This window comes from Barbus barbus (genome assembly GCF_936440315.1).
Source record: "Barbus barbus genome assembly, chromosome: 1".
Lineage (NCBI taxonomy): Eukaryota > Metazoa > Chordata > Actinopteri > Cypriniformes > Cyprinidae > Barbus > Barbus barbus.
In genome coordinates, this window is record NC_136729.1 from 10079778 (window position 1) to 10106143 (window position 26366).

The 26366-nt window shown below is 38.1% G+C and overlaps 1 protein-coding gene across 2 annotated transcripts in view; it reads left to right on the top strand.

The window, feature by feature from the left end:
- The first annotated feature begins 2060 nt into the window (after nucleotides 1-2060).
- Nucleotides 2061-26366, top strand: part of LOC306869007 (metallophosphoesterase MPPED2-like) — a 63364-nt gene continuing 39058 nt past the window's right edge. The window contains exons 1-4 of one of the 2 annotated variants that reach the window (XM_079415535.1): nucleotides 2075-2345; nucleotides 4633-4893; nucleotides 9077-9246; nucleotides 22739-22920. In XM_079415535.1, coding sequence (XP_079271661.1) covers nucleotides 9140-9246; nucleotides 22739-22920 — 289 coding nt within the window. In that variant the 5' untranslated portion in view covers nucleotides 2075-2345; nucleotides 4633-4893; nucleotides 9077-9139. Of the gene's footprint in view, nucleotides 2346-4632; nucleotides 4894-9076; nucleotides 9247-22738; nucleotides 22921-26366 lie in introns of both variants that reach the window. The other variant, XM_079415534.1, reaches the window with a different exon arrangement.

A 26366-nucleotide genomic window follows, 5' to 3' on the forward strand; every position in this document is an offset into this window, starting at 1 on the left:
CATTTCCATTTTCATGGAGTCATTTTGCCCCTCTTTTATAGAAGGTCATAAAATATATAGTGAATTTTTTTAAGCATTCTGCATAACATTTACATTTTCTATTGTATAGATGTGATCGGGGAAGGAGACTGAATAAAACATTCATGTCAGAGGCCATTTCTTCAGTGACATTTGAAGCTGTATCTATCATCTCTCTCTCGCTCTCTCTCTAGCACAGGCAGGGGGACAAATGATGGTGCAGTGTTTAACGGCGGCCTCCGCGAATAAAAGTGCTACTCTGCCTTCACATTATTGCCTGCTGGCTAGTCGATGAAAACACATTTTCCAGTGATAAGAGAAAAGTCAAACAGAAATGTCGCTTAGTTGCGTGTAGTTTGCGTGTATTAGTGTGTGGGTTTGTGAAAATTGAAACATGTCAGTGAAAAATACACATTTCAAAGATTCACCTTCTTGCATCATGTAACAGTAATGCAAAGCAGCTACAGTCCAATGCCTTCATTTCACTTAGCAAGGATTTCAGTGTGATTTTAGCTTGAAGACAATGAAAGAAAACACAAAACTAAATGCATGCATGATGAAATGAAAAGCAATGTTAAAAATTTACATTTTTCAATTAGCCCTGTCATGATTTTTATGGCTTAGTAAAAGTCACCACATATATGAACCATATTTTGTAATCACTGCAAATGATTATAACATTTGCCACAAAAGTATACTTGACATGAACTGATTTAATTGGTCTGAATGAGCAGAGTGGGCAGGGCAATCATTTTCAGAGGCTAAATGGGAAAAGCAACGTTCACTTATAAGGTCTTTTTACAAAACACTAGAAACTAAAAAACAATTGATTACTTTTGACCAGGTGGTTCTTTTCCCTTTAAAATAATCTAATTTCAAATTAGGATAAATTATATGCACACGGTATATTGTATGAATGCATTATCCATAAATGCACACACACATATACATATAGATACATACACACACACACACACAGAGAGAAACTCACATTAAGCTTGTGTTCAATTGGTTATCAGTAAAACAAAAATTACAATTTAAAATAAATTATGAAACCGTCTTTTCAAGTGTCTATAGATTGTTTATGAGAAATGATATATGCAAAACTCAAAAAAAAAAAAAAAAAAAAAATCTTTCCCTCTATCTTTCTCTCCCCTTACTAGCTTGTACTTATTTGAACAATGACTGAGACTTGGTGTTACGAGCACTTCCTCTATCTGATTGCCTCTTCAAGATGAATCGCTTCTTGTATTCCCCAATTGTAAGTCGCTTTGGATAAATGACTAAATGTCAAATGTCATGCAATTATTCTTTAGAGCACTAAACTAATTAGTCTCTCACACACACCTACACACACTCAGTGGTTCAACTGAGTTTTAGCAAGAAAAGTTGCTTTTTAATGTTTCATATTGTTCTTATTTTGACGCCCACAAGTCAAACGCAGTCCATCTGAACTGAACCTATACACTTTAACACATTTAATCGGTATGCCATAATGCATTTCCTATAATGTCATGTCAAAATTAAATCAGGAATATTAGTATGCGGTGGCAATAGGGTTTGGTTCTTTGGTCACAATTTTGCTGTAGATTGTCTGACTCATTTTGCCATAAACACAGTAGCTGGGGTTTCTAATAGTGTAATAGCTGCTCTTTGTTACATAATTTAAAAGTAAAAAAAGATATAAGACCTGAATTTACATAAAAAAGTGGCTCATTTTACCTTACACTCAGCCGTACATAGAAAACTTTGCAAACATCACTTCATTTTAACAGTAACAAAAACCCAGTGCTCACACACACACACACACACACACAGTGTGAAATAAATCTTAGTGTCTCCTTTAAAATGCAACCAAAATAAGCACTTCCTCCAGGTACTTTAGGTCCTCTCAGGTTTGATTAAATCAATGCACTAAAATGCAACAAAGGACATTGCAGAAAGACGCGAAAATAAGCAGCAGAAGAGGGTCTCTCCTCTCCACGTGTGAACGCATATCATGGCAGACTCTTCTGAGGGAGGGGAGGAGTAACCACACACACACTCTCGCTCCGCCATGCTAGTACGGAGGCTATGCTCTCGTCGCTGCTCTCTGACCCCAGTGGTAGTCCTTTCTTCCTCTACTGCGGTCTAGACTCACTCCCCCTCTCCTCCAGTCAGAGCGAGGCTCACGCCGCCTGCCTGCGCCGCTTTCCCCGCGTCTCGCCGCCAGCTTCGCCGGAGGGTCTCCCAGGGTCGAGGGTCCTGCCCCTGGCCGGCTCCGAGTGCCACCTCTTCGGCTACCGACATCTGCATTCCCCGGCGTGTATGGAGCAACATCTTTAGAGGTGGGCGAGAGAGAAAGAGGGTCTTTCAACCTCTTCTGCTGCGTTATGCATTCTGGAAATGTACGCTTAGACAGGGAGTGAGAAAAAAATAAGACACAAAAGGGTTAGAGGTGGCTTGTCATTGAGCGGCGGTGTCAGCGCGGCCACTCACCCGGGGAACGATCACCCTTCGCGGCAGGCGTGTTGGACACATTTACGCGCGACTTTGCGTGTTTTTAACAAGAAATGTCGGGGATATTGTAGTCGGGGGTGATATAGGTTCAACATGATCTCTTGTGCTCTCTCTCTGAAGAGTGTAGTCCGCACTTGAAGCATGATTTGCAGCCTTTATTTTGATCGTTCAGCCGGAAGCGGTAGAGTTGTGCGCAAATGAATATCACGCGGGTTATATATTAAACGCAAAGGCAGGTTTTTACGCAGCTATGCTAGTGGTTGATAGCTAGCTGAGGTGAGGAAAGCGATTTATTTAGCAGAGTACGTGGATTAATAAGGATAAATATTGTTTTATGCAGAAATTGAACATTTTTTAAAACTGTTTGATTTACGTTAAACAAACTAGTTTATCACCTGTAGAGTTATTTGTAATTTACTGAAAGAGTTTGCCGTGAAATCAAAGAAAGCTTAAGTAAAAAAAACAGTAGTAATATACAACATATTGTATAATGTCGTGTATGATAATACTTTTAAAATGAATGCACTAATAATTATGGTTTTGTATTATTTGTCATTAGTACAGTAACTTACTGTATATTTAAAAACAGTAAGCATAACTAGCTATAATGTGTTACAGTTGAGTGAAAAAAAAGAAATTAAAATAATACTTATAATAATAATGGTATGAAGTAAAGCTACAGAGGTGGGGACTGGAAAAACAAGATTCGTGAATTACAAGACTCATAAATTATTCATCAATTAAAAAACAAACAAACAAAAAAACATTGAATTGATTGACAGACTACCACTGACTAATTCTTGCATGTCCAAACCTACAGAACAAAATGCAAGAATTCAGAATTAATTTGCATCACATTTCAAATGCCTTCAGGCTTGTACATATTTAGATATGCTGTATTTAGTTAAATAATATGATTTTTACACACACCTGGCTGGTACAGTAGATAACACGGAGAGAGCAGTGTCACTCTTTACTCAATTTTTAGGATGTACGATGATGGGTTGTCTGATGAAATAATGTCTAGTAAGGTGTCAGCTGAATCTAGTGCAGTAAACCAGTATTTAATCCGAAATTGTGGCGGGTGTTCCTGTGCAGAATCAGTGATTATTATTTATGCATTCATTTAAACAATTATAGATATTAGTAAATATTATAATGGTCATTGTAATTATTTCCCATATATTATTTTTTGTTTTTTGTATTATATTTATATATTTTTCAAAGAATAAAATATAAACTGACAGCAACATGCTATACGTTTTCTACAGTAAATATGTTATACATCTTTTTAAGTAAGTGAATGAAAGTTGTTTTGAGAGAGTTACATTTTGTAGTTGGGTGTGATTAACTGTCCCTCTGGAGATGTTGACTCGCTGCTCACTTTTCTGTTTCTCAGCTTTTTCTGTTAAGATTTGTTTTCAGCACTTTTGCTCAGATTGTGTTGTCGGTTTGATTAGTCAGTTCTGTAGAGTTTTGGATCATGATACTGTTATATTGCTCAGTCATTCATCTGTTATTGGACATTGTGCTTAAGTTTTGGTTAAGTTTGCAGCTGGAGTTTGTGTTGATGATTTTAGAGGAGATTCTGAACAACTTTATTAGTGATGAGCATAAATCTCATAAATTTAAAGAAATTATATGAAAATGATTATAATTTGTAATTTTGAGATGTTTGCCAGAAAAGCTTTAAATACTTAGGCAGATGTATTCTAGAAAATAAAATTGATATGCACTGTAATAAATTAACTTAAGTGTGTGTTTATTGTAGTAACATCTAAATTAACAGCTTTTTCTTTACAAGACGAACATATATTTTAATGACTAAATAAACCTAAAAAAAGAAATGTAGAAATATAATGATTGTCCATTTTCACTTTCTTTTTTTTTGCAGTGATTACTCTTTACATTCAATTAAAGAATATAAAACACGTCAATAAGATAATAGACATTCAAGCAAATATTTTACATAATTAAAATTTTCCGCACTGCAGTTATTTAGTCATTTCAACGTCTTCCCTTGTTTTACAATAAAAAAAAATGTATTACTCATGCAGTCATTTTATGCAGTTGATTTCACATCATAATCTTTTTTCTGTCACTCTATCTCTACAGATAGTATCTCGTCCTCCATCTCGGCACTATCAAGGGTTCTTTTCCGCATTTAAGTGGTGGTTCTGAAGGATGCTGACTGCGTGGGTCGCTTCAGGGTCCTGGTGAAGTGTCTCATGTGTCACGTGGAGAAAGAATGGCCCACGGAATGCCGTCACAAGGCAAAGTGACCATCTCGGTGGACGAGTACAGCTCCAACCCCACACAGGCCTTCACCCACTACAACATTAACCAGAGCCGCTTTCAACCGCCACACGTGCATATGTGAGTAAAAAGGGACAATGCACAGAAATACAGTTCTGTTTGCTATTTTATGCATTCCATTTATGTTTCGTGCTCACTTTGAAATTAAGAAATGCACCAATTCATACTTTGTTCCTGGTCTGTCAGGCTCGCAGTATCACGAAGCCTTATATGTCTAACATGGTGTTTGTTCCTGAATAAGCAAACTTTGTAATAGGTTTGGACTGCATCAGACACAAGATAGCATAATGGTCTATGCGAGTCAGACAGAAATAGATAGTTACGATTACGATTTTCAGGCTCATGGTTTTTATATCGACCTCAGCTGTGGCACAATATTACATATTTTAGGTGAAACGTACACCGAACTCTTTGTCAAATACATTTTCATGCACTGCATTATGTGCAATTTAAAACTGGATTGTTCATTCCACGGTTTGTGGTTTGGAGGAAAAAGTCTTGCAGCAGACATGCTGTTTTAGCATTATTCATTTTTGGGTAAGGTCTTCCAGACTGTTGATAAAATTACTACTGTAATAATTACTGTAGCATGCTGGTGTTATTACAAAAGCTTTTACATAATTTCAATTCTTCTTGTCCGTTTGATAGGCTGATAATTTTGCACGATCCATTCAGTTAAAGTATAAATGTTTAAACGAGTCGTTTTAACACAGCAAGTGTTTTTGAGCTGTAACATGATGAAGATTAAAAGGCGTCATCGTTATTTAAAGCCACTGGTGTTTGCATCACCCGCAGTTTAACGTACCGAAGGCCTGTGATTCCTTTCTAGTATCAGCTCTTCTTCATCCACTGCTTTCTCCTTAATCACCTCCTTGCTTATAGAGCAGTGTGTTCTGGGAAGGCAAAGGCTTGTTTAGATGATTGGGGAGATAATGATCATGTTTACCAGAGGCTAGCGTTGCTGAACATAAACACATACAACTGCACATTCGCTTGAAGAAACGGGGGACGTTTAGAAAAGGCTTGCATTCTAAAAAGTTTTTTTGCATTCTAGTCAGCATGCACTGTGATTTGCTTTACTTTAAAGCTACATCTACCTGATCTGGTCCTTCAAGTTGTCCTGAAATAAAAAAAAATCTAAAAATAAATGTTGAAATTTATGGAGAAAAAAAAAACAGTAGCTGTGGTTGCCTGAACTTTACTGTAAAAAAAAATATGGTAGCAATATTCTAATATTGAAATTAAATTTACAGTAAACAATGCATATAATGTATAGTTGAAACAATGTTAATATACCAAATTACTAAAATAATTTTTTTACCTTTTATAATATATTGACAACCACCTTAAAAAAACGTAAATCCCTAATGTACAAAAAACAAAGAAGAAACCGAAATTTCAGGGAAAACCCATCAAATGTGAGCTGTCACGTAGAATTCTGGGAATGTATGTGTATGTTTTTTTTTTTTCAAGATGGCTTGTTCTTTTACACTTTCAAAAAATGTACATTTAACAGTATTTTACTGTAATGAAATATCCCATTAGATCTATTACAGCTTTTCACTATAGAGTAAGGGAATTTTTTACCGTTAATTATGATCATTTTGTTAGTTAATTTAAACGGTACATTTTTAGATTACCTGGACAACAATTTGTGAACTGATATTTGAAACCTGTTTTATATCAGTAGCACATTTATTTGTGAATGGATACAACAACAAAATATGTAGGATTTACTATTGTCCATTGGGAGTTAGTCTTTGTGGCAGTTCCACGCTAGAGTTTGCAGTAAAATTTAAAAGACTAGCTAGTTGGTTGATGTCAGCTAAGATGCTTCAGCGAAAGATTATAAATATGTTGGAATAATATAAATGAATTGGTGCACCACACCAGGAACATGGTTTAACAAACCGGCTCAGTTTGGATTTCACGCTGACTTCATGCAGCCCTCATGTAGGTGGTTTAGCAGGGAATTTCGTAACGCTACACAGTAGATGTTGTGTGTTCAGACGATCGTGGCTGTGACCCAGTTATGCACATGGCCCCTGTGCATCGACAGCAATTACCCTCGTTAAGTCTTCCTCTGACCTTAGGAGTCAGAGGAAGACTTGGGAAGAAACGTTTTTCTTTTGTGCAGCACTCTGGCCAAGAACTAGCACGTTTGTCAGTTTTGGTTCCCTCCCCTTTCTTTTAGGCACCTATATTGTTGTTTTTTTTTTTCTCCTCTTGTTTGCGTGGAACAAATTCACAGAAACAGAAAGCATATGCTCTGGTGCTTGTCATGTCGTGTCAACTACATGAGCTTGTATGATTTTTTTGGGAAGATTTATGGAAGGAAAATGCTGAGCACGTTGTTTAACAATATCTAAAGCTGACATGACTTCGGCTTTTTTTTTATTATTATTTCTTTAATTTTTAAAGTGTTTAAAAGGCAGCACTCGATTAAAACTCTTCTTCTCATCCACAAAGTTTTTATGTAGATAATTTCAGCCTGAGATTTGCATTATTTTGCTGTTGTTTTTTTGAGAGAAATTAGTAAATTACTTAAGAAATGTAAGTTTGAAAATGTTGATAGTGTTTCAGAATCTAAAATACTTGCATTTATTTGCATACAGCATTGCAATTTGTCTTCTTTATTGTGCCTATTTGCATATTGAAATGTGATTGGTCTTTTCTTTATTGCATCTATTTAACTTTGCACTGAAGTTAATGTTATGTTATATGTTTATTTTCAATGAGAAATTTGATGCAGCATTTATGCAGAACCAAAGCTTAGATGCCAAATTACCTAAAGCTTTAACTATTCTTTTGCTGCCTTGTAAGCACTGCTAGTCTAGTTATATTTTTTATATACTGTCTCCCCTACATCCTTTTGTATTTGTTCCCTCTCTTTCTTTTTCTTTCCCTATCTTCTTTGCGATTGAAATCATTGTTCACCTGGTCCCTCATTACCCCTCCTCCCCACAGCCACCTTCCATCTGAAATTGGTTGTTGCCTTTTTTTTTCTTTTTAACCTGATCTAACAGAAATAACCGAGCATGGCCCGGCAGCTCCTGCACCTTTATTTCTCCAGCCCTCTTTAATAAGAGTGTAATTGATCTTTGGCTCCGTTGCCCTGCTCTTTAATGTTCACACGTTCAGGCCTGAACGGATGCCAGCCTAAAAATACTTGGCTGTTCAATACAGTAGATTGATTATGAAATCACAAAGAGAAAATGGAAAAAAAAAAAAAATAGTCCTATTTTTGATAGACTGATCAATGGAATAATGCTTTAAGTAGTGAATGTGAATTTGCAGTCTGAATTGAATGTGAGATAAAATGCAAAATTCCAAGAAAACATGCAGCATGTCCAATGCAGTCTGATTCACAAGCAAATGACTCTTATGAGCTGATTCTTCTTTGCTAACTTGATTAATTAAAACATTTTGCTGGGAAAAACTGCAATATTGTGCACTTCATTTTTAAATTTTGTTTTAAGTCTGCAAGACTGAACTATCCCTCTCTTTCTCTCTCTCTTTTTTCTTTGTGCAGCTCCGATCGGCCTCCTTTAGCCTTGTTCATTTCTCAACCTTTGAATAATTAAAAAGCTCATAAAAGTGCGAAGCGTTTAAGAATTTCAACTCAACGTTCATTTCATCCCTGCCACGGGAAAGAGGGTGTTCATATCGAGCTAAACGAATGCAGCAAGCTTTCTAGAGCACAAACAAACCACAGACTTTTGTGTCCGCTTTAAATTCAGTGTTTGAATTACGTCATGTATTTATCTTGTTGTTGGACAGGAGAAAGAAGAATATTGTTGCTTTACAAAGTCTGTTTCTCTTTTCGTTTGAAAAATCGTTGCTGTTTTTTCATTGATGAAAGGCATGCAGAAAATTCCTCTTCTAAAAGGAGATATGGTGACAAGCCTAGTTCGGATGAATTGACGTGTTGCGTACGAGCAGGTTTTACCGCACCTGTCTTTAGAGATTTATGTTCGGCACATTTACGTTGTCTTTCTAAAGCACATGAGTGACAAACAACAGGAATCGAGTGCAGTACGTACGTTCATGTGTGCATCCGTGTGCGACGCGTGTAATGGAATTGCATGGAATTGAAAATATTGGAACTAGCGGGGCTTTGCGTGGACTGTAATTGCAGTAAGCACTCTAGCCGGCCTCCGTAATGCAGATGTCCCACAGAATTAAATCAGAACTCAATCTCGTTCCGGCGGTAACTCCTAAAGGCCTGAACTCTTTCTTTCAGGGGGATCTGTTTTAGCTTGTGTGTGTGTGGGAGGGTTACACAGGACTTCCCAAAGCCTTTGAAATGAGAGAACCCTTGATTAAACTCACACAGCTCCTGTCCACCGAGGCAGCCACTGCACAAGGTCACGGGGGTCAAGTGACAATTGACATTGGGCAGATCTGGGACAGGTATGTACGTTTGAAGTTTTCTTTTTTTTTTTTTTTTTTATTTCAGCCCAGGTGACTGTGCACTTCCCTTCCAGGCAAATGGCACTGTGGCCCGTACAGAGACACAGAGAGAAGTGAAGATCCTGCTAAATCGATTGGCTAAAATTTCCCACTTCTGTCACAGATAAAGGACATCTGACTTGCTAGTTCTGAATAGATTATTCGTTAAGATTAGATTGGCCTCATACTCTGCTTTAGATGTCACGGTGGACTTCACTGCATGCCAACTTTTCCTTCAATTGGTTCTGTAAGATTGAAGGAATCTGTTTTATAACAGCCACTTCAGGATTAACTGTTTCAGCTCTACAGTCTGTAGTGTTAAAACATTCTGAATCACAGAAAGTGTGCTTAGCTCACCAAGGCGTATTTATTGATCAGTAAAAAAATGGTAATATTTTGAAATAATATTACAATGTAACATTTTTATTTGAATGCATTTTGAAATATAATTTATTCCTGTGGTGGCAAAGCTGAATTTTCACCATCATTACTCCAGTGTCACATGATCCTTCAGAAATCATTCCAGTATGCTGATGTATTATGCTGATACAGCTTTTATTTGAAAAAAGTATTTTTAACCATTACAAATGTAATTTTTGATCAATTTAATGCGTTCTTCCTGAATAAAAGTATTAATTTCTTTCTTTAGAAGTTTTGAATGGTAGTTATTAATAATTGTAATATTTTTAAGTTTAATCAACATACACTATTTGAATAAGTATAATTGATAAGTTTAATAATTCATAGTTAATGTTTATTATATAATATGGTATTGTCTCTATTTATATAGAAGCAATAGTCTTGGAAGCTGTGCAATTTTAGCACATTTTTATGTCATTTTTACCACACTTCACATCCTGTCTAATAACATCACTTGGCTTATTGTTTTATTTTACACATTTATCCTTGTCAGTGGTGAATCTGAATTATATATATTTTTTATAATAACACAACCTGTGGAAATACACTGGTTTCTAAAAGGGCTGCAAATTGTCATGTTCTAATTGAAATGTTTGTTCATGAAGTGTTTCCTCATTCATCCTCATCCTCCATCCTGTTTTTCCAGCTTCTCTCTCTCTCTCTCTCTCTCTCTCTCTCGTTTTTGTGTGCTCTGTGTTAGTCTGAAGTTTATTGAATTAGCGACGACAGCTGAGAAGCACAAGATAAGGTAGAAACGCTGTGTCTCTCTGTCTGAAATGGATTTCATTGCTATGTATGAGGGAAGGTGGTGGACTGCACGTACGGCTTGATGTTTCTTCACCAATAGCAGTACAACCCGAGCCGCATGAATGAATGAATGAATGAATGAATGAATGATGCATTTATATAGCGCTTTATTGTGTATTGCTGTACACCCAAAGCGCTTTACAATCATGTGGGGGGGGTCTCTCCTCAACCACCACCAGTGTGCAGCATCCACTTGGATGATGCGACGGCAGCCACAGTACAACGGCGCCAGTGCGCTCACCACACACCAGCTACAGGTGCAGAGGAGAGAGAGTGATAGAGCCAATCAAGTGTATGGGGATTATTAGGAGGCCATGATAGACAAGGGCCAGTAGAGGGAATTTGGCCAGGACACCGGGGTTACACCCCTACTCTTTACGAGAAGTGCCATGGGATTTTTAATGACCACAGAGAGTCCAGTGACCACGCATGAGTGGAAAAGCCAGTAAATATTTGGCTCCTCTTGATGATTATCATTTATAATTTTTATTCTTTGGCCCTGGTTCATGGAGCTTCCTGCCCCTGCTTGTCTTACACACACACACGTGGCCCTGAGTGAGGCAGATAAGACTGAATAGTCCATTTCCTGCCGCAGATCAGTGGCGGTGCTATCCGCATCAAAGGCTTGACTGCATGGCACTCTTTTCAACAGCCCTGTGCCCCACATCTACAAAACACGGCCCTCTGAAATATTCATACTGTACACAGAGGGTTCAATCTCTCACTCCGACTCTTTCTTTCGGTCACTCTCTCACCAAATTCCTATACATTAAAGAAGGAATCTTTCCATGGCGGGAGAGAAATGCGAAATATTTCCTTGTAGTCTGTGCAGAGCTCTGATTTATCCTTCTGTGAAGAAATTGCACGTCTTCTTTTAATGGCTGTAATATTTTTTTGTTTTGTTTTAGATTTGACCTATATAATGTCCTGTCTGTCCATCCGTCTATCATATTTGTGATGTTGTCATATGTTAGGTTAAATCAATAAAAACTATTTCAGTAAGTAATTAAGTTTAAAAATTAACATTAATATAACATTTTTATCATACATCTATCCATCATATTTGTGATGTTATTATTTGTATTAGTAAAACAGGTTATTTTCATTCCAGGATTTTTATTTCAGATAAATACAAAAACACAATTACACAAAAATGCACAAAAAAAAAACCTGCTGAAATGCTCTCTCTCTCTCTCTCGCTCTCTCTCTCTCTCTCTCTCTCTCTCTCTCTCTCTCTCTCTCTCTCTCTCTCTCCCCAATTAAATTCAGAAAGCTTTATTGGCATGACAAAAACATACATTTTGTATTGCCAAAGCATTAAAACAACATAGAAAATGATTTAGAAGATCTGAACATTTAGTAAAGCTTAGAGAAAATAATAGTAATAATGAAACTAAATAAAGACATTATTATATAAACACATGGCTAGATATAGCAAAACAATGCTAATAATATTAATAAAATAAAGAATTATAATAATAAATAAAAGATTATACTATAGACATCATGTAACAACTGAACTTAGAAAATTGAACATTGTATACATTATATGATGTGTGTAGATCTAATGCGTGTGTGCTTGGGCTGTGAGTGAGTGTGTGTTTATTGGCTGTTTGTTTCTCTCTGGCTGTCCCTCAGGAGATGACAAGATGCTACAAATCTTGCAGCTATATTAGAACATTTGGCTTCTTCGCCAAGAATGAAACCGAGTTTTTGCGTTGGATTACAGGTGCTAAATTGGGGAAATATTTGATTAGTTTTGGTGTAGTAGTGGTCTCTGAATTCAGTCTGGCCAGACTGTGTTCACTGAGTCTGTACATCGTCAGTGTTTTCCTGAGTCTCACATCACTCACGGCGCTCAGGGAGATCGCAACAGTGTATTCTCCATTTAGGGCCGAATAACATTCCAGTTTGTGCTGGTTTTTAATGGTGTTTGTCCAATGGGTGATGCACTTGTCTTTTTCGGTGTTTATAATGTGTGTGGGCCGAATGTGTGTGAGCGTGTGTGTGTGTCCTGAGGCTGGCTGATCTCTGTGTGTGTGTGAGCTCAGTCAGTCTCAGCACCAGCTGGCACAGGGGACTCTTACTTGCGCTCAGCTCTTGGTGTTTTAGGGCTTTGTAATGGTATTGTTGGGGTCGCTTGTTTTTAGGTGTTTCCAGAATTTCAGGGCTCTTTTTTGAATGTTTAGAAGCAGAGGGTATTGGCCTAATTCTGCTCTGCATCCATTGTTTGGAGTTTTTCTTTGGACTTTGAGTATTCTTTTACAGAAATCTAAATGTAGAGTTTCGATCGGGTGTTTTTCCCAATTTAAGAAGTCAAATTTTATAGAAGGACCCCACACTTCACTGCCATATAAAACAATTGGTTCAATTTTAGATTTGAAAAGTTTGAGCCAGATTTGGATTGGGATGTCGATTTTAATGGATCTTTTTATGGCATAGAAAGCCCTTTGAGCTTTCTCTTTGAGTTCATTCACAGCCAAAGCAAAGTTACCGGTTGGAGTTATTTTCAGGCCGAGGTAAGTGTATGTTTTTGTGGTTTCAATGGTTCTGTGTGATAGTGTGAATGTGTGTTGGTCCCTGAGATCTAGAGCGTTTCTGGAACATCATTACTCTAGTTTTTTGGAGGTTGACCGTCAGGGCCCAGGTCTGACAGTAATCCTCCAGCAGATTCAGGCTGTCCTGAAGCCCCTCTTCAGTGGGCGACAGGAGGACCAGGTCATCTCTGTGTCGTGTAGAGTGAGACCTTGAAAGGGAGCGTGGTCTAATATGTTGGCCAATTGGTTGATGTAGATGTTGGTTGATGTAGAGGGTGAGGCTTAAACTGCATCCCTGTCTCACTCCACGCCCCTGGGGGAAGAATTCGGTTCTTTGGTTTCCAATTTTAACCGCACAATGGCTGGCTGTGTACATTGATTTGATCAAATCATAGAATTTTCCCCCTATTCCACTGTCGATAAGTTTTAGGTATAATCCTTCATGCCAGATTGAATCGAATGCTTTCTTGAAATCAGCGAAACAAGCACAAAATTTTCCTTTGTTTTGATGTACATATTTGTCAATTAGTGTTTGTAATGTAAAAATGTGATCGGATGTGTGACATTTTGGAAGAAAGCCAGTTTGGCATTTACTCAAGGCATTGTGCTTCGTAAGGAAGTGTAACAGTCTGGTGTTTAAGATGCTACAGAACACCTTCCCCAGGTTACTGTTCACACAGATGCCTCGGTAGTTGTTGGGGTCTAGTTTATCTCCGTTCTTGTGAATGGGGCTGATGAGGCCCTTGTTCCAGATCTCAGGGAAGAACCCGACACACAGAACATCATTGAACAGTATTAGCATGGCCAGTTTGAAGCTTTGCTCTGTGTGTTTCAGCATCTCGTTCAGGATGCTGTCGACACCACAGGCTTTCTTGGGCTCAAGGACCCGTTGTCTTCCAATTCTTTCATTGTTATGGGGAAATCTAAGGGGTTTTGATTCGCTTTAATCGATCTTTCTAAATTGTCTAGTTTATTAATTACTTCATTTTGATTTGAATTTTGAATTTCGGTTGGGCTATATAATTCTGGGAAATGAGTTTTCCACGTCTCCCCATCTTGGATGGCCAGAATTTCTTGATTTGGTTTGTATAATAATTTCCATTTATCCCAAAATTTGTGTGAATTTATAGATTTTTCAATTTCTTCAAACTGGTTTTGCAAAAACAGTGCTTTTATTCCGCAGGAGTGTGGCTTTATGTTGTTTTAGTGCCTCACAGTAATGAAGGCGGAGGTCCGGATTATCTGGTTGTCTGTGTTTTAGATTTGATAGATTTCTGAGGTTTTTTCTCAGAGTCTTACAGTCTAAATCAAACCATTTGTCAGTATCTAAAAAAAATGTATTTGGTTTAACAATGGTCAAATTACTTTTTTGTGCTGTTTTGTATAATATGTTGTTTAGATCTTGTACTTCCTGATTGATGCCGAATTGATTTTTAGGGTATGCCTGTGTTTGGAATGAGTGTAAGAGGGACTGTATTTCTGGAGATTCAACAGCATTGATGTAAGTTGTGGCGTTGTTTTCTGTCCATTTGAATGACATAATTTTGATCATTTGATATAGGCCCGGTTTCAGAGACAGGGCTTAGACTAAACCAGGATTAGGCCATAGTTCAGTTAGGACATTTAAGTGATTTTTATAAATATACTTAGAAAAAAACATTACTGGTGTGCATCTTGAGACAAAACAAAGGCACTAATATATTTCAAGATCAGTCAGTGCAAGTTTATTTCAGTTAAAACATCTTAGATTTACATTTTAGTCTAGGACTAGGCTTAAGCCTTGTCTGTGAAACCGGGGGATAGTGTCCTAATTGGTGTGGGTGATGTTTCAGATTGCTTTATATAGAGTGTGATTTGGCTGCGGTCTGAGAAAGGTTTCAGGGGTTTGACTGTGAATGCTCTCAAAGAGGAAAGGTGGAGATCTGTGATGGTATAATCTACAGTGCTGTTACCAAGAGCTGTAGGTGTATCGGCCGAGCGAGTCTCCTTGCAGTCTTCCATTGACGATGTACAGAGCCAGTCCTCGGCAGAGCTGCAGCAGCTGCCGTCCGTGATCGTTCATTGTCTGATCACAGTTTTCTCTGGCGGGGTAAGAAGGGTACAAGTCGTTATTGCCAGTGATGAATCTGGTACCGTGTGATTCTAAGAAATCGAATTCTTCTCCGGTTCTAGCGTTTAAATCACCCATAAGCAGTACATTTCCCTGGGCCTGGAAATGGCTGATTTCTTGTTCAATGTTTTGAAAGGTTTCCTCTTTGAAATACAGAGACTCGGGGGGGGGGGGGGGGGGGGGGGGGCGTGGCGTCAAGCCTCGGAGAGGTTTTTATTAAACAAAATGTTAAAATAAAGTGTCCAAAGGGGGAAAAGTGTCCAAAATAAACAGGGATCTGGTGTCCTCGTTGTGCTGCGGGGCTCGTGAAGGAGGGCAGTGTTCAGAAGGGAAGGGTCCAGGTAAGGGGCGGAGTCCGGCGGCCGCACGCGCTCCCGTCTGGAGGTCCCGGGGCGCGGGTGACGGCGGCTTCTGTGGCGGCTTCGTCCAACTCCTTAATCCCCGGGTGCTCGACGGGATTCCATGGCCCGGCGTCCTGGCCCGACGGCCGTATCGCGGGTGGCTCGCGTCTCTGGCGGCGGCGAGTAGTTCCCTCTACGCTCCCTTTCCTGGACCCACGAGGACACCAGCGTGCATGCACGGGGAAGAGACCGGTCTCCCGAGGAGAGGCGCGCTCGGCATTTAACGGCGACGGTGATGAGGCTCTATTCACATCAGGTGCGCCTCATCACACGCCGCCAGCCCTGGCTGTTTCAGCGCCCCTCCTCTCTCACACACCCACTCCCATCGGGAGCCTGGTGAAGGGCGGCGAATACGGGACGGGGTGGTGATGATGGACAGGGGGGAGGCAGCCGACTCGTCACAATATATATATATATATATAAGAAGTGCATTTATTCAGTCACAGAACGTCTTTACGAGCACATCAAACAGGAGACATTTCAGACGCGTGCGCCGCTTCACTTTAGCGTCAGGTGCGAGTCAAATGTGTGGAAACTGTACTGTGCTTGCAGCACGTGCTCTTCAATACACGCACAAAGGTGCCAGAGCTTGTATAGCCTGTATCATTTCATATCAAATCACGAAAGAAACTACGAGCATGCAACGTCGTGATCAGTTAAGTCATGAAGTTACCAAAAAGGCGATTAAAGCTGCCATAAAACTGTGCATGCAATATGCTATATATGAGTTACATTAAGAACATGTCTCTGAAATGGTTTTCAAAACTGTCCTGGAGCATCCAAGCACTGTCTCCCTCATCTAACACACTCGAATCAACTCGTCAGCTCATTAGAAGAGACTGAAATGGGTCCGACCTGAAGTGGGTCAGAAAAGGTAGAGTTAAAAAATAAAAAATATGATGCGTGTCAGATCCGCTTCATGTTCAGCAGCAGCAGCTCTTAAAGAAACAGAGACCAAAATAGCCTAATAACCAGCTACTGTGATGTCTGTTCATCAAGAACAAAAGAAAAAAAGAGGAAATCAATAACTTTTATTGTTTTAAGGATTCATCTGTATTTAGTTTACAAGTTAGTGTTTGATAACTTTATTCAATTTCTGTATATTTCTGCTGAGGGGCACAGGTAGATAAATATGACATTTATTATAATGGGTTTATTATATGAAAATTGTTTTAAGTTCACTTACATATTTTTAAAGTCTAATAAAGGTTAAAATTGATAGCCCTTAATTATAATGTAATGTTGAATGGCTATAGTCAATGGTTAAATATCAGGGGGAAACATTTTTATAGGGAAATCAGTATTAATTGGTATCAGTGATGCTGGCCTTCAATCATAAAAAGGATGCCATTAAACAAATATTAAAAAATATACTGTCTATGTTGTTTGTACATTAATTTTAAGATTGAATGGGAAATTATTGCAACATAAAAGTATATTTAAAAACTTTGTTACGTGGGATTAATTGCGATTATTTTCAGAAAAAATGTGTGATTTAATTTTGTTTTTTTAAACGATTGACACACACATATATATATATATATATATATATATATATATATATATATACATACATACATACATACATACATACAGTTGGGCAAAAAAGTATTTAGTCAGCCACCAATTGTTCAAGTTCTCCCACTTAAAAAGATGAGAGACGCCTGTAATTTCCATCATAGGTACACTTCAACTATGAGAGACAGAATGGGGGGAAAGAATCCAGGAAATCACATTGTAGGATTTTTAAAGAATTTATTTGCAAATTATGGTGGAAAATAAGTATTTGGTCAATAACAAAAGTTAATCTCAATACTTTGTTATATACCCTTTGTTGGCAATGACAAAGGTCAAACGTTTTCTGTAAGTCTTCACAAGGTTTTCACACACTCTGTTGCTGGTATTTTGGCCCATTCCTCCATGCAGATCTCCTCTAGAGCAGTGATGTTTTGGGGCTGTCACTGGGCAACACGGACTTTCAACTCCCTCCAAAGATTTTCTATGGGGTTGAGATCTGGAGACTGGCTAGGCCACTCCAGGAACTTGAAATGCTTCTTACGAAGCCCCTCCTTCGTTGCCCGAGCGGTGTGTTTGGGATCATTGTCATGCTGAAAGACCCAGCCACGTTTCATCTTCAATGCCCTTGCTGATGGAAGGAGGTTTTCACTCAAAATCTCACGATACATGGTCCCATTCATTCTTTCCTTTACACGGATCAGTCGTCCCGGTCCCTTTGCAGAAAAAACAGCCCCAAAGCATGATGTTTCCACCCCCATGCTTCACAGTAGGTATGGTGTTCTTTGGATGCAACTCAGCATTCTTTCTCCTCCAAACACGACGAGTTGAGTTTTTAACCAAAAAGTTCTATTTTGGTTTCATCTGACCATATGACATTCTCCCAATCCTCTTCTGGATCATCCAAATGCTCTCTAGCAAACTTCAGACGGGCCCGGACATGTACTGGCTTAAGCAGGGGGACACGTCTGGCACTGCAGGATTTGAGTCCCTGGCGGTGTAGTGTGTTACTGATGGTAGCCTTTGTTACTTTGGTCCCAGCTCTCTGCAGGTCATTCACTAGGTCCCCCCGTGTGGTTCTGGGATTTTTGCTCACCGTTCTTGTGATCATTTTGACCCCACGGGGTGAGATCTTGCGTGGAGCCCCAGATCGAGGGAGATTATCAGTGGTCTTGTATGTCTTCCATTTTCTAATAATTGCTCCCACGGTTGATTTCTTCACACCAAGCTGCTTGCCTATTGCAGATTCAGTCTTCCCAGCCTGGTGCAGGTCTACAATTTTGTTTCTGGTGTCCTTCGACAGCTCTTTGGTCTTGGCCATAGTGGAGTTTGGATTGTGACTGTTTGAGGTTGTGGACAGGTGTCTTTTATACTGATAACGAGTTCAAACAGGTGCCATTAATACAGGTAACGAGTGGAGGACAGAGGAGCCTCTTAAAGAAGTTGTTACAGGTCTGTGAGAGCCAGAAATCTTGCTTGTTTGTAGGTGACCAAATACTTATTTTACCGAGGAATTTACCAATTAATTCTTTAAAAATCAGACAATGTGATTTTCCTGGATTCTTTCCCCCCATTCTGTCTCTCATAGTTGAAGTGTACCTATGATGAAAATTACAGGCCTCTCTCATCTTTTTAAGTGGGAGAACTTGCACAATTGGTGGCTGACTAAATACTTTTTTGCCCAACTGTATATTCTTTTTAAAAAAAAAAAGGATTTATCCATTCATTGTCGATAGATTTAAAACCAATGCCAAAATACCATCTCCTTTGCCAGATATATTGATCTACAAGTAATTGTTTGTCTAGATTTGTCGCCATTTTGTGATTTGATAATGATTTCATTTACAATAGCAAAGAGTAATTTTAGTAAAATGAATGTTTCTGACTAACGTGAGAACCCAGTTAATGGGTAGCTGATGTTAATTAGCAGTTGGATCATTGCCTTTTAAAACCGTAGACCAGAGGTCAGGCTCGAAATTAACTGCCTATTGACCGGACAATCATTATGTCATAATGAGTGCTGGGGTGGAGGGTCTAATGTAATTATTCTTTCTTCTCATTGGACAGCAGGTGTCTCTGTGCTGTAAAGCACATTGACTAACATGTCAATTATGAAGAGTGGGTGGGATCACAATGTAAATCTGGCTATATGAATGTTGATGGAAATAGTCTGGTTCAAAAAGAGAAGCTTAATTCTGAGAGAAGTGGATTTTAAACCCATTTTGCGCTGATAATGAATGCAATGTTCACATATCGACTGTTACATATAATCTGGAAAAGTTAAAGTGTCATTTGTTTGATGCAATACAGCCAATCAGAACATGTTTACTATACTGTTAAGTGGAGCAGGATTTTCGACCAATGAGAGTGTACAGTGGGCGGAGCTACCCAGCACAGCATACACAAACAGAAACCAATAAAATGTCACTCATTTAGCTCTGATTGTGACTTGATTGACACAAAAACTATGATTTATATGGCAAATATACCTTTTATCGGATATCTTTAATCACTTGTCACTTTATTTCTTCCCATGAGGACTGAGGGTGCGATGTTAACTGTGTTATAAAAGGAAAAAAGTCTAAATAGAAACCAGCTGATTGTTCCCTACCTCAGTTTTGACCTAACAAACAATTGTGGCTGCTGTTTGCAAATTTTAGGTTATTTCTTATAACAAAAGATCCACAAATAGCATGAGTGTGTTCGGCTCTCTGAAGTAGATGAACTGTGGCTGTTTTTGAAGCTTTGATACAGTTCAATCGTTTGTTGCTCCTGAAGGTTAAAGAATCAAGTGAGCGCTGTCAAATAGAGTATCTTTGAACAGAAATCAAAACGCTTTCCTGTGCAATATGACACATGTATCCAATAAAAGAGCCGCGGTGCATCCGGAGTATAAACGTGCGTCTTTTATAAAGGTATTTTCCTGGCATGAGGAAGCTTCTCATATCTAAGTGTTGTTTTAACCATACTTTTGCTGTGGATTCGAACGACGGTGTCTTTATTCACTCAGTTTCCTAAGATATATCTGTCCTTTTTTAGTTTCACACACTCTCAATCGCTCTCTCTCACACACACACACACACATTCCAGTTTTGCTCTAATGCAATTTCAGTGGCTGCATAAGCCCCTGGTCCGAATAATCCTCTCTACCCCCCCCCCAATGAATATTTAAAAGACTGAGTGATGATTTAAAACAATGAGCAAATATTCAAAAGGCTTCATCCGGTCATGGCTATAGTTGTGGCTGTGGTGATTTCATTGAGTAAATGTTGTGTCAGGTAAAAATGTGCTTCATGTTAATAAATTGGTTTTATTCAAGTGGAAATATATTTAAAAATCAATGAATCAACCAGTTTTAAGGGTCAGGAATACTGTTTCTCCGGCTTCATGCTTGATGCTCACTGGTTTGATTTTCATGTACATTGTATTTTAAATGTTAATCATTAAAAGTTAATCATTCACTATTCACAAGAAGTGTATTAAGAAAGCAAATGTCCATTTTTATTTCATGTGGCATTAAAATGTTGGTTTGCTTGTGAAACGAATCCTGTGAATCGCGTGTTCAGGTGACAGCGAACTGACAGATACGCAGCTCTGTTTCTATGTGGAAAAACCTTGTTCACTCTAATAGATTCATATGACAGTGTGTGTGTGTGCAGACCACAGAGTTCAGCACGCCAGCCGCTTCCATAAGATCTGTCGAGTCTTTTATATCTCCGTGGTTGGCCTGACCACCACAGACCACATTTAATCAATACTAGTGTGTGTGTGTGTGTGTGTGAGTGCAAGGGTCTGCTTTTATTTACTGCATTGTGATCAATAACCAATATTATTTTCTGTCCGGCTGTTTCTCTATCTCTCTCCTTTTTAAAGTGTCATGATTTTCTGTGCAGGTGGTTCATTTCAGATATGACTCGGTCATATAAATGTAATCACAATTAAGACAGATGCACGAGCCAGTGACGATGGAAATTGGGCGGCTTTTTCTTTCTTTCTTTTTCTTCATTCTTTCATTTTACTTTGTGTTTGTTCTTCCTTATGGATGTCTCTGTATATTTCTTCTATTTCTATTTCTTTCTTGTTGACTCGCTATTTGCCATTCTGCGCTATTTTCTTTTCTTTCATTTGAGTCTATGCTCTTTTATGTACAACTGCTTAACATACTTGTTTTCCTTTGTGGAATTGTGTGTGTGTGTGTGTGTGCGTATGTGTGTGTGTGAGAGAGAGGGACAGAGAGCGTGCGTGTTGTGCACAACGGCCCACCTCCCTTCCTAAGGTCCTTTATATTTGTAGTCGGACAGGAGATGTAAGTGTTAATTAGAGAGCCGAGGGCTGTTTGTCGACTGACAACCCTTTTAGTAATTTTAGTTTGGGGGGGGGGGGAGTGCTGCTTATTGCACGTTTCTGACTTCAATTACAGCCAAGATCCTTTTTTCATTCCTTTTGAGTTATAGAGGAGAATTTCTTCCACTCTCCCCCTCCCCCATCTCTCCCCCCAAACTATCTTTGGGAAAATAAATAAAAGGATGTTCAGACAAAAAGAGAGTGATTCTCTTAACTAGACATCAAATGTGAGTATTTCTGAAGGCTGCTTCCATTTTCAGAGCTTCTGCAACAAAAGATTCTGCTCTAGTTTTCACTTTTCCACAAAAGCTGTGAATGCAAATGGGAAAATGTTTTTTGCATTCCAATTCCAAAATATATCTATCCATTGGTCTGTCTGTCTAAACAACTAATGCATCTATTCGTTGTTCTATTTGTCTGCATACTTAAGTTATGAACGTTAACTAAATTTTATAATGGATGTTAAGATTTCAGGCTATAAGAGCATAATTTATATTTATTTTTGTATTTAATTTGTTTAGATATATTTATAATTAATACAAGAATATTTATAAGTTATACATATTATTCAAAAAGTTTGGGGTCAGTAAGATTTTTTTTAAATAATACTTTTATTCAGCAAGGATGCATATCAAGGATCAAAGGTGACAAAGACATTTTTAATGTTTAATAAATTGTTCATTTGAACCTTCTATTCATCAAAGTATCCTGAAAAACTCATTTCCATAAAAATAAACAGCACAACTGTTTTCACCATTAATAATGATAAGAAATGTTTCTTGAGCAGCAAATCAATGATTTCTGAAGGATCACGTGGCACAGAAGAAAGACAATGTTGCTGAAAATTCAGCTTTAACATTACAGAAATGCATTTTAAAATATATCAAATAGAAAACAGCTAAAATTCTAATAATATTTCATAATATTACTGTTTAACTGTATTTATAAACAAATAAATCCAGCCTTGGTGAATATAAGTGACTTCTTTCAAAAACATTAACTTTAATGGTAGTGTATGAAAAGAAATGTGGTTCAAATTCAATATCACTTAATGAATCCAGTTCCTTAATGTTTCCGTCACACATGATCTATTATAGACCTTTGCCACTACAGTGATCCTTCATTCACTCATTTTTTGGTTTGTTCTGTTGTGTTAGGAACATTGCAATGACAGAGTACTTCGCTGAGCTTATGTACTTATGTAACTAGCCAGCTAGCAATTGTGTACAGTTATTTCTGTTGATTTTCATGCTCATAAAATACCCTGCTTCTCTTTCTCTCCCTCCATCTGTCTCTCTGTGGCTTACTCTCGCTCTCAGGGTGGACCCCATCTCGTACGACAGTCCCAAGCCGAGTGGCCACACGCGTTTTGTGTGTGTGTCGGACACACACTCACGGACAGATGGCATCCAGATGCCTTACGGGGACGTTCTGCTGCACACGGGGGACTTCACTGAGCTGGGCCTGCCCTCGGAGGTCAAGAAGTTTAACGACTGGTTAGGTAAAGAGCTGCGATTAACCACCGTTTAACCCCTTGCATCACAGCTGACCCTCACACACTCGCTTACGGCATCCGTTACAATAACAGAAGGAGGTACTTCAGTGGGCTGTGTGTGTCATTACTGAATCTTTTATTCTGTTCAGTGAGGAATTCTGGGTACTCCAAGACATTTTGTGAGATTATTAACTGCCTATTTTTTTATGCTGGTTTTGGGTTTGTCGAATTATGATTTAATTTTCCTCAACCCTTTAACTTTGGATTTGTCATTCTACAGTGCCATTCAAAAGTTTGTGGTCAGTAAGATTTTTTTAGTTTTTTTCAAGGATCAATACTTTTGTTCAGCAAGGACACATTAAAAGTTAAAGTAAAGATTTTGGTAGAAAAGATTTCAAATAGATGCTGTTCTTTTCTCATTAGTTTTCTATTGATCCAGAAATTCATGGTTTCACTAAAAGATTAAGCTGCACAACTGTTTTCAACATTGATAATAATAATAAAAAAAACTTGTTTTGAGCAGCAAATCAGCATAGTAGATTGATTTCTGTCATGTGACACTGAAGACTGGAGTAATGATGCTGAAAATTCAGCTGTGCATCGCAGCAATAAATTAGACTTTAAAATATATTCAAATTGAAAACAGTTGTTTAAAATGGTAATACGTTTTACACATTATTTCTGTTTTTACTCTATTTTTCATCAAATAAATTCAGCAATGGTGAGTGTAATTTACTATTTTTAAAAACATTTTTATAAAACGTAAACAACTTCTTCAAACTTTTGAATGATAGTGTATCTGTGCCACTGTAACTCATATTGATTGATTGATTGATTAATAAATATTGATGATCCAGAATTGTGCAAGGGGTCAATGGTCGTCTTTTGGACAACTGTCAAGTCAGCAGTCTTCCCCATGATTGTGTAGCCTACAGAACTAGACTGAGACCATTTAAAGGCTTTTGCAGGTGTTTTGAGTTAATTAGCTGATTAGAGTGTGGCACCAGGTGTCTTCAATATTGAACATTTTCACAATATTCTAATTTTCTGAGATACTGAATTTGGGACTTTCATTAGTTGTCAGTTCTAATCATCAAAATTAAAGGAAATAAACATTTGAAATATATCAGTCTGTGTGTAATGAATGAATCTAATATACAAGTTTCACTTTTTGAATGGTATTACTGAAATAAATCAACTTTTTCATGATATTCTAATTTTATGACCAGCACCTGTACATACAATTATAAACCAAAAATTTTCATTTTAATTAGTAGGCAAGAGAACAGCAACATTTAAATGTGTCTTTGATTTAACAGTAATAAGTTGTTTAAATGCACAAATGAAATTGATATGAAAAATATATTTGTATCAGTAAATAAATTCAATTTATTTCATATGAACTAGGACAATAAATTAGCAGGAGAAACATTTTCAGTGTAGACAGCTCTGCTTATTATAATTGGTGATCTATTTTTATCTGGTGTAGACATAGTGTAAGAATTATTTAGTATTTTCTACAAGACATTCTAATTACCGATTCATAGGAGAGCAATGGAACTTCATTAGCAACTAATTATGCGTATTTATTTAGGGTTAAATTCAACATGATTTTATGTGTAGGAACAATCCTCTCAGGAAAAATATGTAGAATACAGATGAAGAGAATATCACAATTTTCAGCTTTGTTTACTTATTCTATCTAGAGGAAAGATTAAAGATTTTGTTAACATTTTACACAAATTGGTATTAAATGTTAGGTTTTAGAAATCCTTAGCATAAATTGCTATTTTATAGGCAGTTGTCTGCTGATTAGCAGTATATTAGATAACCAGCTGTCAATAGCTATTGAAAAAGTACATTTCCAGACAAAAACGTATGATTTGTTTTTGACAAAGAGCCCCAGATCATAGTCAGCTTGCAGCACGTGGCCGTTACGGATGTTGTTACTGTGACACACTGTGAGATTGATAGATTTGAGATTGAAACATCAGTCCTGACTTCCATAACTCTTGTTAATATATCTGTTTGGAAGCCCTTGATGCATGACGTGCTCTCATTAGTTTGAGCTGTAGTATAGTGTGTTGGTGTATAACACACACACACAATCTGTTATGCAGTGTGTGTTAGCATGCATGGAGTTTGTAATTTGCATAAGTCTTGGCTTTGGTATTGCATTCCAAATCTTATTGTAGGAAAATTCATCTTTTAATGTGTTTTCATTTCAGTTAGAAAATCATAAAGTTCTTGGTATTTGAACTGTGGGTTATTTGAGTTTATATTTAGCTTTTATATGGTATTTTGTTTAGAATATGCACTCACTGACCACTTTATTAGGTACACCTTGCTAGTACCGGGTTGGACCCCCTTTTGCCTTCAGAACTGCCTTAATTCTTTGTGGCATAGATTCAACAAGGTGTTGGAAACATTCCTCAGAGATTTTGGTCCATATTGACATGATAGCATCACGCAGTTGCTGCAGATTTGTCGGCTGCACATCCGTGATGCGAATCTCCCATTCCACCACATCCCAAAGGTGCTCTATTGGATTGAGATCTGGTGACTGTGGAGGCCATTTGAGTAAAGTGAACTCATTGTCATGTTCAAGAAACCAGTCTGAGATGATTTGAGCTTTGTGACATGGTGTATTATCCTGCTGGAAGTAGCCATCAGAAGATGGGTACACTGTAGTCATAAAGGGATGGACATGGTCAGCAACAATGCTCAGGTAGTCTGTGGCGTTTAAACGATACTCAATTGGTACTAAGGGGCCCAAAGTGTGCCAATAAAATATCCCCCACACCATTACACCACCACCACCAGCCTGAACCGTTGAGACAAGGCAGGAATGATCCATGCTTTCATGTTCTTTACGCCAAATTCTGGCCTTACCATCTGAATGTTGCAGCAGAAATCGAGACTCATCAGACCAGGCAACGTTTTTCCAATCTTCTATTGTACAATTTTGGTGAGCCTCCGTTTCCTGTTCTTAGCTGACAGGAGCGGCATCCGGTGTGGTCTTCTGCTGCTGTAGCCCATCTGCTTCAGGGTTCTACGTGTTGTGCATTCAGAGATGGTATTCTGCATACCTTGGTTGTAACGAGTGGTTATTTGAGTTACTGTTGCCTTTCTATCATCTCTAACCAGTCTGCCCATTCTCCTCTGACATCAACAAGGCATTTTCGTCTACACAACTGCCGCTCACTGGATATTTTCTCTTTTTCGGACCATTCTCTGTAAACCCTAGAGATGGTTGTGCGTGAAAATCCCAGTAGATCAGCAGTTTTTGAAATACTCAGACCAGCCCGTCTGGCACCAACAACCATTCCACGTTCAAAGTCACTTAAATCCCCTTTCTTCCCCATTCTGATGCTCGGTTTGAACTTCAGCAAGTCGTCTTCACCACATCTAGATGCCTAAATGCATTGAGTTGCTGCCGTGTGATTGGCTGA